Raw genomic sequence first — 15,728 nt, 5'->3', positions numbered from 1 at the left:
CTACTCAAATTTTATAACTATTATTTTATATTATTCTTTATCCATTCACATTTACAATCCATTAAAAAAAAAAAAAAAAAATACAACCCTCCCCAACCACCCAACAAATCCCTTTCACCATGTCTTGCATCATCCACAAATAATTTTACATAATTAATATTTCAAAACATATAGTATCGTCTTTATTTTTCCTTTGCAATATCAATTAATATATACAAACAAAACAAAACAAGATTATGACATTAAAAAAAAAACTGACTAGTTTATAAAACTTGCAAAGTCTACAAGTTTTTTTCTTTGTTTAATTTTTTATACTTAATAGTAGCATAACTAAAGGCCAAAAGAAACAAGGCATGACAAGCTACAAACAAAATAATAAGAGAAGGACTAAGAACAAGAAAAAGAGAACTCCAATCACAATATTATCATTCACTTTTTACTTAATACCAAAAAATGGTGCACACATTTCTATACAACAAAATTTGACAAGTTTAGAAACACCCTAACAACAAAATCCATGCATTGTACAAAAACGTTGCATGACTAGCTTGCTACATTGCAACAATATTCACCAATTACTGTTCTCTTGACGTTGAATGATTTCTTGGTGGAGTTGGCTAATGTATTGTTACTGCTTTGGATCCAAGTTTGTAGTATCCATCATGGTAATTTCTAATTCTTTCATCATTCGTTTTAATTGAAGCTTCTCTCTCTTAACATGAATCAACTCTTCAAACTCCATTTTCTTGATCTCCACAAGTTCTTGGTGCTTCATTTTCTTAATCTCTATGAGTTCTTGAGTTTGAGAAAATTCCCTCTCAAGAGCATTTTTTTTTTCTCATTAGATTTTTTGTTCTTCTTTTCTGCCATGTCATTCGATATCCCTTCAAGATTCAAAATCAAACTATCATTACTTTTTAGTTTATTTAATCGTTTCCTTTTCAGCCTTCCTACCGGTGGTCTCTCCAAAGTCTACAAAGGAAGCATAAGAGACCTCGTCTTCCCCTAGATGTATCGAATGCAAAGTAGAAGAAAAAGATGTTGTGGTTGATAATATTGTTTGAGCCTTAATTCCAACCATTTTGGTTGATGCCTCAAGATATTTCAACAATGATCAAATCGGAATGCAGTATTTTGGACCTTTAGATACGCTTCCTTTGCCTTATTAATCTGAAAAATTGACAAATAGAAATTGAATTTAATGAATAAATAGTATTGGTGCATTAATTCATTGATACTACTTTGAGCAACAATTTTTTACCTTGTTTTGCTCATTCACACTTCTTGGATTAGTCATCTCAAAGCTAAGAACCCAACAAACTTATTAGTATGGAGTTGAATTGTTGACCAACTATTCATTAGAGAGTTTGCAATACGAGTAGATGCAATGTCTTCTCTTTATTGAAGCACTCCAAAACTCTATTCCAATATGTTTTGTGTTTTTGTTCATTCCCTTGCATCGCATCTACTGAAATATTGAGCCATGCTGACACAATGAGACAGTCTTCTTCTACCATGAAATTACCACCCGATGTGTCTTCTTAGTAATGGATTCCATTTGAACTTTAGGTGGAAACTGTAGGGTATGGACTTCATCTTGTGGAGAGTCCATCATAAGTTCATTATTCATGTTAGACCCTTCTTCTAAGAGCTGTGTGAAGTTCCAATCCCCCCTACATTTGTGAATCCATTCCTTAATAACAATAACATAATAGGCAGCAATATGATGAGAAGTTAGGCAAATCAACTTTACATACAGCAACAAAGAGATCACAAGATTACCAACAAGTAAGGCAAATCAACTTGTTTATATGAAACCACCCACAAATGACGATTTGGTTACTAAGAATAAGGAAGCTCAGCCCAGTCTTTTAGCTTTATCCTAAGCAAAACTTGGGCACAAATTAGAATGAAACAATTACAATTACTGTCCAAATCATATTTCTTGCTGATCATACATAGATGACATGATCCAAACAATGATCATATTAAGTTCATTGATTCATACTAATAAAGTGACTAAACTTCAGAATGGCCACCAACCTACCGCTACTCTCCTTTTTCTGCGTTTGTAACAGACTGTGAACAAAGTATATAACACTAAGCACAGAAACAGGCAGAGTTATACTAAATTATTGATTCCCTACCTTAAAAACAAAAACGGACATATAAAAGGTAAAACTGCAAACACTACAAATATGAGCAAACAATGAAGAAGAAAACTGGATTGCTCTCCTCGATTGCTACGGATAACTACTAATAAGCAATAATAAAAAAGACAAATAAAAGACTGAACTATATTATCAACACTCAACAGACAGAGACTGAATCCAAAAACCAGAGTGAAAATCCACATTATACTAAACCCCAAAAAATCATACTACCTCGTTTATTTTGGATGGAAAACTGTAAACCACCAAGATTTCTGAGCTGTTTTCAAAAAAAAAAAGAGGTAACCTAGCAATATTGTTTAGTAGGTTATTTACAAAGAACAGAAAGTACAAAGCTTATGACTATGCTCATCCTGCATTTCAATGAATTGAAAAGAGACTTAACCAAACACTCAAAAATACTATAGAGCTTTGCAGTTGAAGCTCTACTTCCTACATGGCACTATTTTTCCTTCCTTTTCCTTTTGTTTACATTTACTTCTATTCCCCATTTATCAGTCATCAAACAGAGCATAGAGTATGAAATCTATTCATGTTGCACAGCAGTACCAAGTATCAAAACACACAAAAGTCATCCATGCCAATTCACACCTACAAGAAAGTGAGTTGTAGTATTCTATTTTATAGTATTCAATTTTATCCTAGGATCTTCCTCATTGACCGTTCTTTATTTAGGTCCGGATCTGAGCAGAGAAGAATGAATATATAAAAAAGAAAAAAAGAAAGTAAAATAGAATCTACTGAAACAGATACTCTAATCAGATGTGAAAATGGGTAAAGAAAAATGATAACTTTGAGCAGCAAAACACATCCTTGCTACTTCAAGATTAATGAAAAATAAGTCATAATAATTGAAGCTGACACCTGTTCTGAACACACCCATAGACAAACAATCCCACAAGCCGCTGACCACTCGCCGGTATATGGTAGACATACCCACACTCAATTGGGCATCATACCCATCATCAAGCATTGGGGAAAAATTGATCAAAGCACAAAGCAATGAAAATTGGGGAAGAGAGAGAGAGAGAAAGACACATTTTATTACATAAAATTCTACAAAAGACCAGCCTAACCAGGTATACCTTTGTTAATCTTTGGACTAATTTGCACATCCATCTCAAAACTATCATCGTTCCTTGGCAGCTGAACCTGTTCGAGCTTTTCCAGAACCTCGCAATAAATAATCTAAATACCGAAGTTGTATTAAAAAGAGAAATTTAGAGAGTTGATTGGATGCTCATAATAAAAAGAAGATACTGTTAATGTGTGTCAAATAATATATATTTATTCATTTACACCCGTATCCAATCTTGACCTTATTCTTTCAAAGATATTTAGTTTTAATTATTTATTTATAAGTAAAAGAAATTTTATTGCAAATGAAAGGAATTATAGCATGTTCACAATGATGAGCATAAAGCACCTTGAAGAAGTACAGGCAAATCAAATAGAAGATCTAAGAAAAAATTGAAAATAAAAAATGGAAGTACAATTACTTATCAAAAAAAATGGAAGTACAATTAGTAAAACCCCAAGCTTGAGATCATTCAAACGAAGTGTGAAGTGGCAAGGACTTCAATTCCTCAATAGATCTCATGCCATCCTAAAAAATATGGTTGTTGCACTCTTTCCAAACTAACCATAACACGCATGCTGGCACCAAGTTCCATACATTCGAAGATTACTTTGACATAATATAAAAATAATATATGAACAACTACACGGTTCATGACATCACATTCAATGGAGGGGGCAAATATAGACCCATTCAACCAATGCACTTTAGATAATCTCAATAAAATGCCCTCTTTTCCCCAAAATACTGACTCAAGAAATTGCCCCCATCATATGAGTTTCCAATTCTGAAATATCTAATGGAGCTAAACCATTATCTTTTCATCTTCATACACGCCTTATATAATACACAGAATTGTATGAAGCATCCAGCAATAATTTTTGTTTACCAAATTCTCTAAGGGAACTTAATTTTGGCACTAGGACCAAAGTTCTAATGGTGAGTGGTGATGTGAACCACATTGCATGAGCTAAGTCATAGGCAATAAATAGGTGGTCTAGGCATTCCTCTTTTGTATCACATAATGGGCAAGAAACATCAATGGTGAGATTCCTAAATGCTAACTCCCTTCTCACTAAAAAACCATCATTTAAGAACATAAGAAAAATAATGGCTTTAAAAGGGAGTTAAATTTTCACTGGGAGTTAAATAGGCTTTAAATAGGCTCTCTTGATTGTAAAAAGACCTGACTGAGCATGGGGCCAAGTCAGTTTCCTTGTACTTCCAAATCAGTTATAATATTGTATTCCAATGGCCACATGCCTTGGAACTACTTTAAGAATTTAGTTTGTGCTTTAGAGAATGGTCTATCAGATGCAAACAGAGGAACCTAAAAGATAGAAAATTCATTTTTAACCATGAAAATGAACTTAAGGGATGAAGAAATTTTATTAGCAAGTACAATTGCGATCCCAACAATGATGAAGTTGTGGCCGTGTCCATCCTCATTAAATCAAATATTCATAATTAACACAAAGGTAACAAGTAAATAAAAACGTGTGATTTTATATTATGTTTCTAAAAATAACTCCTCAACCAATCATATATAAATAATATTCTTAAAACACCTCTTGTGATGTCTAGTATTGGGGTTCCAAACCCCCTCCCCAATTTACCTAGGAAAAAAAACCTTAAATATTACGATCAAGGAACATGTTCTCATACATATTAAAGCAAATCAAATAAACTAAATAAATGAATATGACTCCTATCCTAATTAAAAACTCCTTATTGGTTTTGCTACCTGAGAAGTCTAATGAACAGAATCTGTAATCCCAATTCTTCTCAACTGCAAATACCTTCCCTTGGCAGCCCATTCCAAATTTGCAGCCTTTAGAACCTCTAAAATTACTGTTTAGCTGTTTGAATAGTCTTAATGACAACCCTATGCCAAACTCTTTTCAAGTGCAAATCATTTAGTATTAAACAAAACCAAAATCTCAACAAACACCTATTTGTTTTTTTGTCAACAAAACTAACCAAAGATTGTCATTTTGATTAACAGCAACTCATTATCTCAATATGTGATCCAAAATTTTTATTTAATTTTTAGAACATTAAGAGCAAGGTGCACTTTCAAAGATGCATTTCCAAAAGTATTTAAATGAATTACCTACCTTTTTAACTATAGAGAGTACCTCTTGATGACCTTGACATAGGATCTAGTCCTTTAATGACGGCTCCACATTCCTAGATGAAAAGGCCAAAATAAAGATTTGAAACAATTAATTTGTATAAAAACTATTTATATCTCTAAATCATAAGTGATAGCAAATAAAAAAATTTTAGTCTTACATTTGAGGATTACTTTGACATAATATAAACTTATTTTAATTAGAAATAATTAAAACAACTACACAGTTCATGACATCACATTGAATGATGGGGGGCAAATACAGACCATTCAACCAATTCGCTTAGATAACCTCAAGAAACTGCCCTCTTTTCCCCAAAATACCGACTCAAGAAATTGCTCCCAACATATGAGTTTCCAATTATGAAATATCTAATGGAGCTAAACCGTTATCTTTTCATCTTCATACACACCACATTTAATACATAGAACCATATGAAGCATCCAACAATAATTTTATTTACCAAATTCTTTAAAGGTTTTACACCATCATATAGACATATCATGAAAAGAGAGAGATCTATACCTCCAATGTATGATCCTGTCAGGTGCAATACTTCCAAGAAAACTGCTGAAAAGAACACCAGATGGTTTAAATGCAGTGTCCACTTCCCATGTGTTTGCTGCATCACTACAAATAGAAGAAAGCTAAGCACTATGACTTGGGACAGTAATGCACTACCTTGTTTCTATGTATTAAAATATCCCAAAGAGTGTTGGCAAAGATGACAGTGAAGTAATAGCACTGGTCTTGTGACTGACACACTCTTCCCAGCCAAGAAGAAACTTAAGGTTGACTTGACTTTGGCTCTAGGTCCTAAGTTCTAATGGTGAGTGGTGATGTGAACCACGTCATAGGCAATAAATAGGTGGTCTAGGCATTCCTTTTCTGTAGCACATAAACGGCAAGAAACATCAATGATGAGATTGCTAATTGCTAACTCCCTTCTCACTAGAAAACCATCATTTAATAGTTTCCATAGGAAAAATAATGGCTTTGAAAGGGAGATAAATCTTTCACAGGGAGTCCCACATCTGAGAACTATATCATCTTCCACAGGGCAGCCACATCCGAGAACTATATCTCTGAATTATGCTCCTTCCATCTAAGTATTCATTATGGAGAAGCCAATAGGTTCTCTTGATAGTAAAGAGACCTGGCTGATCATGGGGTCAAATTAGTTTCCCTGTACTTCCGAATTAGTTATAATGTTGCATTTCAATGGCAACACGACTCAAAACTACTTTGAGAATTTAGTTTGAGCTATAGAGAATGATCAATTAAATTCTAACGCAGGAACCTAAAACATAGAAAGATCATTTTTAAAAAAGAAATTGAACTTAAGGGATGAAGAAATTTTATCAGCAAGTATAGTTGCAATCCCAACAATGATGAAAACACGTGATTTTTTTATTTATTATTTTTCTCAAAATAACTCCTCAACCAATCATATATAAATAATATCCTTCCACAGATCCCAACCAAAGGTTTTTGGATAGCATATATTAAATGATCAATCACAATCTCAGGGGTTGAAGGGATACTCTAGTGGTTCCAACACCTCTTAAATATTATGATCAGGAAACATGTTTTAATACATATTAAAGCAAATAAAATAAACCAAATAAATGAATGAGCCAATCTATGACTCCTAATCCTAATTAAACACTCCTTATTTGTTTTGCTGCCTGAGTAGTCTAATGAACAGACTCAGTAATCCCAATTCTTCTCAACTGCAAATACCTTCCTTTGGCAGCCCATTCCAAATTTGCAGCTTTTAGAACCTTTAAAATTACTGTTTAGCTGTCTGAATAGTCTTATGACAACTATATGCCAAACTCTTTTCAAGTGCAAATCATTTAGTATTAAACAAAACCAAAATCTCAACAAACACCTATTTGTTTTTTGTCAAAAAAACTAGCCAAAGATAGTCATTTTGATTAACTGTCAACTCATTATCTTAATATGTGATGATGTGATCCAAAAGTTTTATTTAATTTTTAGAACATTAAGAGCAAGGTGCACTTTCAAAGATGCTTTTCCAAAAGTATTTAAATGAATTACCTACCTTTTTAACTGTAGAGAGTACCTCTTGATGACCTTGACATAGGATCTAGTACTTTAATGACTGCTCCACATTCCTTTAATGATTGCTCCACATTCCTAGACAAAAAAGCCCACATAAAGATTTGAAACAATTAATTTGTATAAAAACTATTTAAATCTCTAAATCATAAGTGATAGCAAATAAAATTTTTTTAGTACAAGCCATAGCAGAGGAGTCTACTCTTTACCTCCCATCGTAGCTCTTGAAGCTGAATCTAGGCATAAAAAAAAAAAAGAAAAAGAAAAAAAAAAGTTATTTTTTAAGCAATTGAATGAAAGGGGAAACTAGTTTAAGATATTTTCAAAGAAAACAAGGGAGTTCAATACCATTGAACGATTATGAAACGGTTGCAATTTAACTCATCAACCTTGTACCATCCTCCCATCCAAGAATATTCACCAAAACATTGATCACTAAAGCTGGAGATCCGCAAAATAACATTTCCATGGTCTTACCTCAGAGGTTTTGAATTCCTGCAAACACTTCAAACCTAAAAAGTAAAAAGAAATAACAAAGATAAACCTTTAGACTAATAGGACCTTTCAACATTTTACCACACTAACCATCACATAATTCAGCTTGGCTGGATAGATCTAAAGCATTTTCATCTCTGAGAGTTGAACTTGAAACACCCAAGCAGAAAGAAAATATACAAAGTGATTCCCAATTAGGGAAAAAAGGATAGGATTATATAGCACATAGAAACTTCTCAAACGTTGCATGTTCTTATGTTTTCCATCCAAATCTAGAAGTTCTCAATAGTTAAAACACATTAAAGGAAAAAAAAGAGAAGTAAATGAAAAAACGCAGTAACCATAAGAGCAATGCAATCAATAAAAAAAAGTTACTTTAGTTAGAACATTAATGTTTGGCTGCAAAAAAATTCAGGTTTAAATTCATACTTTCTTTGTATTTTGTTCTTTGTTTGGCAATGTAGAAAATAAGTATGCAAAAATGGTCAAGGTCCTCAAGTAAAATTATAGATTATTCATTTTTTTTTTTTTTTTTTTTTTAAAGAACAAATGAATTTACATATAGAAAACACCAGTATCTAAAAGCTGGAACACCTAACAACAAAAACAGAGCAAGCAGGAAACTAAATAAAAGCTAAAACTAAACTTACAAAGAATCAAACTAAAACCCTCAATTATGGTAAACTCAACTAAGGCTTTAATGTCTTAATGCCTCCCCAGACTTGACATTGTTGCAGAACACATCATCATTTCTTTCAAGCCAAACATAATAAATTACTACAGACCTAGCAGTTTTTCTTATGGTGCCTTTAAAACTTTTGGCCTTCAACTTATTTTTACCCCCAAAGAACAACTTGGTACCAACTATTTGCCTAGGATTATATTAGACACTATGACATAACTTGCTGCCACAGCCTCTTTGAGAAAATAGGATACTCAAGGATTCTGAGTCCATAGTTTAGTGCAAAGTTGATTTTTATTTCTCTCCGTAATATGTTCAATGCATTCTTGTTCAGCTATCACTTACCTCTCAATAAAATAATGAAAAATCTAAGTAATATTATTCAGTGAATCAATAAAAGTAAAGAAACATCTATGACAATTAATAATATCAAAGTTTAAAAGACAAATATTATAATAAATGAAAATCAAATTGCAAGGTGGAAATGGATCTTAGACCTACCAATTACTTCAACAGCAACAACAACTGCATTAAAATAAATTAAATTAAATACTTGAGAAACAGTCCTATGAATTATAAAGGCAACCAAAGATGTGAATCCAATAATGCAACTAAAACAGGCATACCTTGGCATCGAGGTTGCTTTCAGGTGGAAGCATAATTCTTTGAAGTTTGATCAAGATCTTCTTGCCTTCTTTGATGGTGGAAACTGATTGAAGTCAAAATTATTGTTGTCAAAGGCATGGGCCACTGAAGAGGAACCTAGATCAAACCCATCATTGAATCCCAAATCTTGCCAACCCAAGCCTAATTCGGACCCATTTGTGGTATCCACTGGAAGCACATCAGATGGCAAAGAATGGTGCTCAATGTCATCAAGGACAATGGGAGGGCAAGCATCTCTACTAGCAGATGAGTCCAAATCGTGCACATCATCACGAAATGATGATTCAAAGTCTGGGTCAGTGTTATCACAAATCCGGGCAATTGAAGATGAACCTAGATCATCCAACCCATAAGTAAATCCCAAACCTGGGTGACCCATGGGTAAGTCGAGCCCATTTGTGGTGTCCATTTGAAGCCCCACATCAGATGGAAAAGAATGGTGATCAATGTCATCAGGAACCGATGAAGACCCACAACAGATGCAGTCTACATGGACTCCCAACCATGTAATTTTGGGATCATCAGAAGAAGAGGACATGCCCTGATACTGGATTTCAACTGTAATCGTAACGTCATTCTGTTCAGATGGATTTGATGCATTCCATCCCCCAAGATATAAAGGGCGTAAAAAGAGATGCTCAGTAACTCCTGATATGAGCCATGCGTTATCTTTTAGTGAAAAACCATTGGTGGAAACAACGAAATAAGTTGCTTTTGTAGCTTTGACCTCCGCCGATCGAAAAGCAAAACAGAGAAATAATTTTTGAAATTCACGGCCAACCACGAATGATACAGAATTTCCAACACTCTGATGGTTCAATTTGAACCACTTCGGAATCCCAATTCTTGGTAGTACAAGATCATAATAATAACCATCGTAATCAAAATGCGAGGGATCCATGAATATTTCTAGAAACTGCTTGCATTTAGCAAAAACAAGAAATTGAAATTTAGAGATTCTTGTAATATATATCACTTAAACTTAAATATATAGAGAGAAGGAGAGAGAGCGCACCTGATTAAATAGTCTGCATGATGATGGTAGATCCAACGACATGCAGTCTGACGCGCCCACTTTTCTTATAGACTGTGGAAGCCTTGGAATCTCTCGTAGGATCTTGCAATTACGCATGGAAAGTAGCCGTAATGTAGTAAATCTAATAATGCTTTCCGGGATTGTAACAATATTAGAGCCATCTATTCTTAGATATTCTAATGAGGGGAAGGAATCGGGCTTCATCAAAATATGTGATTCAATTATATGTGTGTCACAATCAAAGACGTCCAGATGTCTCAAGTTCGTAAACTTACATCCCAAAATGCTAACAAGAAAATCCCCAACGTTTTGACACTTACCTAGGCTTAAGTGAATAACCCCACCACTTAGATACTCCCATGACAAAGGCCATTCTCTAATATTACTATAAAGAAAATCGAACCTCTCACATTTCATTTCTGGGTGAAAATTGGGAAACTTTTCAAGGCTTACGCAGCCGCATAGACTAATAGTTTCTAAAGATTTCAACCTAAGGGTGCTGGGAAGAATTTGAAGTTTTTTGCAATTGTTGAGAAACCACGACTCAAGCTTATCAAGAGATCCAATGGCCTCATGAACCTCAATTAAATTTTCACAATTACCCATGCTCAAATTCTCTAAGTTTGGAGCACCCAAGTCAGGTAATTTTTCAAGACTTACGCAGCCACCTAGATCAATATATTCAAGAGATTTCAACCTAAAGCTGCTAGGAAGAATTTGAAGTTTTTTGCAATTGCTGAGATTCCACTGTTTGAGCTTATCAAGAGATCCAATGGCCTCATGAACCTCAATTAAATTTTCACAATCCCTAATGTCCAATGACTCTAAGTTTGGGGCACCCAAGTTAGGTAATTTTTCAAGACTTACGCAGCTATCTAGATGAATCTCTTTAAGAGATTTCAACCTAAAGCTGCTAGGAAGAATTTGAAGTTTTTTGCAATTGCCGAGATTCCACCTTTTGAGCTTATCAAGAGATCCAATGGCCTCATGAACCTCAATTAAATTTTGACAACCACTAATGTTCAATGACTTTAAGTTTGGGGCACCCAAGTTAGGTAATTTTTCAAGACTTAAGCAGCCAACTAGATAAATATCTTCAAGAGATTTCAACCTAATGCTGCTAGGAAGAATTTGAAGTTTTTTGCAATTGCTGAGATCCCACATTTTGAGCTTATCAAGTGATACAATGGCCTCATGAACCTCAATTAAATTTTCACAACCATTAATGTTCAATCTCTCTAAGTTTGGGGCGCACAAGTCAGGTAATTTTCTAATGGATATACACCTTTCCAAATTGATACTTTTCAAATTATTGTAATGGCCCCCCTACAAGGAAAAAAAAACCCCAAAAATTGTTCATCAAACAAATTTTAGAAATAACATTCAAAGAAATCAAAATTCATTAATACTAATACTCATACCTGCATGAATAGCTCCTCCAATCTAATGCAACTACGCGGCATCTCGAGTACAACAAGTTGTTGAGGACGATAATTGGATGGCAAAGAAAAAGGATATTCGTTCCATTCAAGTAACTTTAACCCATTGGGAAGATATTTAAGTTCTTTAGAAATGAGTACATTACGAACCATAAGAAATTTGAGATTTTCCATCTTTTTGAAAGCTTTAGCATGTAATTGCACTGTTATTGGATTAGGCGAATGCCACATTATACCTTGAATTTTGTCTGACCCCTGATTGGATAAAGAATTAAGTGAAACATATAACACAATAGAATTTGCCAAATCTATAATGATCATGAAATTTTAAGCAAAAATGATATTGTTAAACTTATATTTGCCATAATATTAGAAAGGAAGAAATTATCAAAGAAGAAAAAATTATCACTTATACCTGATGAAAAAAGAAGTTAAAATCTAAAGAATAAGAAGTTATACCTTATTTCCAGTTAGTACTTCAAGTGCATCCTCATAATGCCATAACCTGCTACGTTTGTTAAGGATTTTTGGTGATTCTTGCCGAACAATTTCTCTACCCATTTGTTGTACCAAGTCATGCATCCACAATATGCCATGACTAATAGTTATGAGACATTTATTAACAAGGTTTGGAATATTAAATGTTGGATATAAATCACAAGCATCTAATATATTTACAACATTATCCTTGTTCATTCCCTTGAAGAAACATGCAATATCGAGGAAAATATCCTTTTCCACTTCTTCCAATCCATCATAACTTACTTTAAGTAATTTATAAATATCTCCTTTAGGAATTTTTCCATATTGCTGTATTGCACTTTCCCATTCAGATCTTGTTTTCCCACACAAATCAGAACCTATTATTGTTAAAGCTAATGGTAGGCCATTGGCATATTGTATGACTTGGTTTGCAAGTTTAGAATAATCTTCCTCAAGTTTATTTCCTTTGAAGGCATGCTGATTAAAGAGTTCAAGAGCTTCACATTTGTCCAATTCTGTCACCTTGTAAGTTGTACAAACTTTTCCAAGATTATCGAGCAAGTGTTTGTCTCTTGTTGTTATAAGGACTCTACTTCCTGAAGCAAACCAATCATAATTTCCAAACAAATTTTCTATTTGTTTTGATTTATCCACGTCATCAAGAATTACAAGAATTCTTTTACGAAGAAGCATTTCCTCTATCATATTGGTTCCACGGGCTACACTCACCACCTTCAAATGTTTGCCCCTTAAGATATTAAAAAGGAGTTTCTCTTGTAGTTGGATCATGCCATCATTTGTTTCAGAACTTTCTCTAACATTTTCTAGAAAGCAACTTCCTTCAAAATGCTTAAAAATTCTATTATAAACAGCTTTTGCAATAGTTGTCTTACCTATTCCCCCAAGACCATGAATCCCTACCATTCGAAAATCGTTTACCTTAATTTCTAAATGTGATTCTACGGCCTTGGCACGAGAATCTACTCCAACAGGGTATGTTGCAACAAATAACTGTATTTCATCTAATTTGGTATCCAATATATTTTCAATAATTTGTTGGATGAATTTGTATTCAGGGTCGCTGCCAATCACAAAGCATACAAGACATTAAATGAGTTGGACTAGTTGAAAATATGAATATGAAAATAAAAGAATCAAAATGTCTAGTTTTGTGCATTACATCCTACACTTGACACATTATCAATTGAATTAAAGGACATAATTCAAGTATTTGAGAAGTATCATTTATTTTATTTTATTTGTTGGGAATAAGATTTTGGTTTTCCATACTTGACCCAAAAAAAAAAAAATGGGATTTAAAAAAAATGGTGGGAGAAACTATAACATTATGAAGTCTACGAAAGGTATATTTTGTTTCTTTGCCAAACCAAAATGAAATTCTATACTTTATTCACAACTTTGATTTTCATTCATTCTTAATTTTTTTCCTAGTAAGAAATTGTTTTAGGCTTTAGGCAAGTAGCTGCATGAAAACTTCACCTTAGGTGAGATAAAAGCATATTGAGAACTCATTTATAGAACTTTGAATGAAATGATTAAGAAAATTAGAGAAATGTTTTTGGGATCATGTGGGTGAGCCTTGATTCAAATAGCACTTTCTCCTCTCACAACTGTGGGTGAAAGGTGAGGTCATGGAATTAAAGCTCATTGGATGTGTTTGCAACTTACTAATAGGGGGAGAAAAACTCAAAAATATGTTAGACAAACTCTTAATTGGTATGATTAAATTCTTCCATTTCTACTAACCTAATTGCCTTAGTAATTGAAGAGATATCATAATAGACTTGATAGATTTGTTATTTTTTTTTATTTTTTCATATTTGGCATTTGTGGTTGTAACAAAACCATTAGAAGTCTAAAAGTCATAAAAGCTAATGTTATTAGATACATACCAATCTTTATAATGCCATCCGGACAAATTAGCCGCTTCATTTAGAGCTGCCCTCCACCTCTGCACCTTCCCTATGTTATCCTTGAATTTGTTTTCTTGTTCAGCCAGTGCTACTTCGAAGTTACCTTTTTGCTTACGCACATCAGATGGATCCACTTTGTAAAAAACAGGCAGAACCGATTGTCCATTTTGCTTGCAGTTAAGAATCTCGACAAGTTCATCTAAGCACCAAGCAGAAAATGCGTAGTTTTGAGAGAATATAATAATTGAAATCCTAGCCGATTTGATAGCTTTGAGAAGTTCCGCTGAAATTTGTTCTCCTCTTGGGAGTTCATCATCAATGAAGGTCTTGAAACCGTTGTCAACCAAAGCACGATGTAAATGGCCAGTAAAACCATTGCGGGTATCTTCACCTCTAAAGCTCAAGAAGACATCGTAGTCCCACCGGCGAGTGGGAGAAGAAAAGGAGTCTCCTTGTTGGATTGATGAAGCCATTAGAGTCGACAAGCAGAAGATTGAGAAGATCAAAGATGTGATGAAATGAGAATTACAAGAGATGAGGAGTAAAGCTTCAAGTTTTTTGACAGAGCGATATTTGAGTGGAAATGAAGGCCTTAAAAGTAGAGAAGTCCCACTTCCGCGAAGATTCCTTGGTGCAAACTTTTGAACAGAGGCTCTTTCATTTGTCAAAAAGTGAGTGAGAAAACAATGATTAAAATTACTTTATTGACAACGCGGAATTGACTAAATCATTGTGTTTCCTCACACATACATTCGCACCGATCAACAAATTAACCAAAAAAAAAAAAAAATGAGGAAAACATAACATACATTCTCTCACAAACAAATGAAAGAAAAAGAAGATGGGAAAGGAAAAGTAAAAAGTAGAAATAAAGACAAGGAATCACGTGGGGAGGGTAGACTTTTCAATTTTTAAGTTGGAATGAAACTTCTTAGAAGGTGCCTTACTACAAATACCATTCCAGGCATATTTATTTACAAAAGTGCCATTTTTTTTTCCCTTGTATAACTGGTGGAATACAATATGTAAGGACAAATGTACGATGTGTGCAATTAACCAATTTTTACTTTTTTTTTTTAAATCATATCCACTATTAGAATTTTTGTTTATTCTATTATCAATTTAAATTTTAGCTCAATAGTAATAAGTAATAATATTTTTATTATATATTTATATAATTGTATATTGCACTAATTTTAAAATAGTAAACCGATATTTACGTATGAAAATATTCCGATCCTGTTATTAAAACCAACATTAACAAGTAGCGAACATAGAGACGGAGCTATACATTGATTGCTCCTCAAATTTTTTTTTTTTTTAAAATTAGTATTTGACTTCTCTTTCTAAAATTAAGTTTATTATCTAAACGTAATAGCCTTCTGTGCTTAAGTTTCTTCTTTGTCTAAACTTCTATTTCTTATCCTACAATACTTATACATTAACACATTATATAGTTAAAGTGCTAGGTTATTCTTTTTGTAAACTGGAAACTTGTGCTTTTACAAGTTTTTGGTGGAGGGT

General features: G+C 33.5%; 1 protein-coding gene across 50 annotated transcripts in view; it reads right to left on the bottom strand.

The window, feature by feature from the left end:
- Nucleotides 1-388: 388 nt before the first annotated feature.
- LOC126691830 (disease resistance protein RUN1-like) overlaps nucleotides 389-15,728 on the bottom strand; it is a 58,689-nt gene continuing 43,349 nt past the window's right edge. For 3 of the 50 annotated variants that reach the window (XM_050387028.1, XM_050387027.1, XM_050387067.1), the window contains 11 exons: nucleotides 10,328-11,045; nucleotides 9,273-10,228; nucleotides 9,149-9,171; nucleotides 7,818-8,124; nucleotides 7,679-7,705; nucleotides 7,453-7,525; nucleotides 5,910-6,014; nucleotides 5,367-5,439; nucleotides 3,257-3,359; nucleotides 1,262-1,673; nucleotides 389-1,170 (listed from right to left, as the gene is read on the bottom strand). In XM_050387028.1, the coding sequence (XP_050242985.1) occupies nucleotides 9,323-10,228; nucleotides 10,328-11,045 (1,624 nt within the window). In that variant the 3' untranslated portion in view covers nucleotides 389-1,170; nucleotides 1,262-1,673; nucleotides 3,257-3,359; ... (5 more) ...; nucleotides 9,149-9,171; nucleotides 9,273-9,322. Of the gene's footprint in view, nucleotides 1,171-1,261; nucleotides 1,694-2,008; nucleotides 2,064-3,256; nucleotides 3,360-5,366; nucleotides 5,440-5,909; nucleotides 6,015-7,452; nucleotides 7,548-7,649; nucleotides 7,706-7,817; nucleotides 8,125-9,147; nucleotides 9,172-9,272; nucleotides 10,229-10,327; nucleotides 11,342-11,459; nucleotides 11,675-11,769; nucleotides 12,043-12,246; nucleotides 13,352-14,183; nucleotides 14,967-15,728 lie in introns of those variants that run through there. The other 47 variants (XM_050387066.1, XM_050387016.1, XM_050387062.1 and 44 more) reach the window with 46 other exon arrangements.

This window comes from Quercus robur, chromosome 7, assembly GCF_932294415.1.
Source record: "Quercus robur chromosome 7, dhQueRobu3.1, whole genome shotgun sequence".
Lineage (NCBI taxonomy): Eukaryota > Viridiplantae > Streptophyta > Magnoliopsida > Fagales > Fagaceae > Quercus > Quercus robur.
The sequence above is the reverse complement of the archived record's forward strand: the minus strand, read 5'-3'. Positions and strand labels throughout refer to the sequence as shown.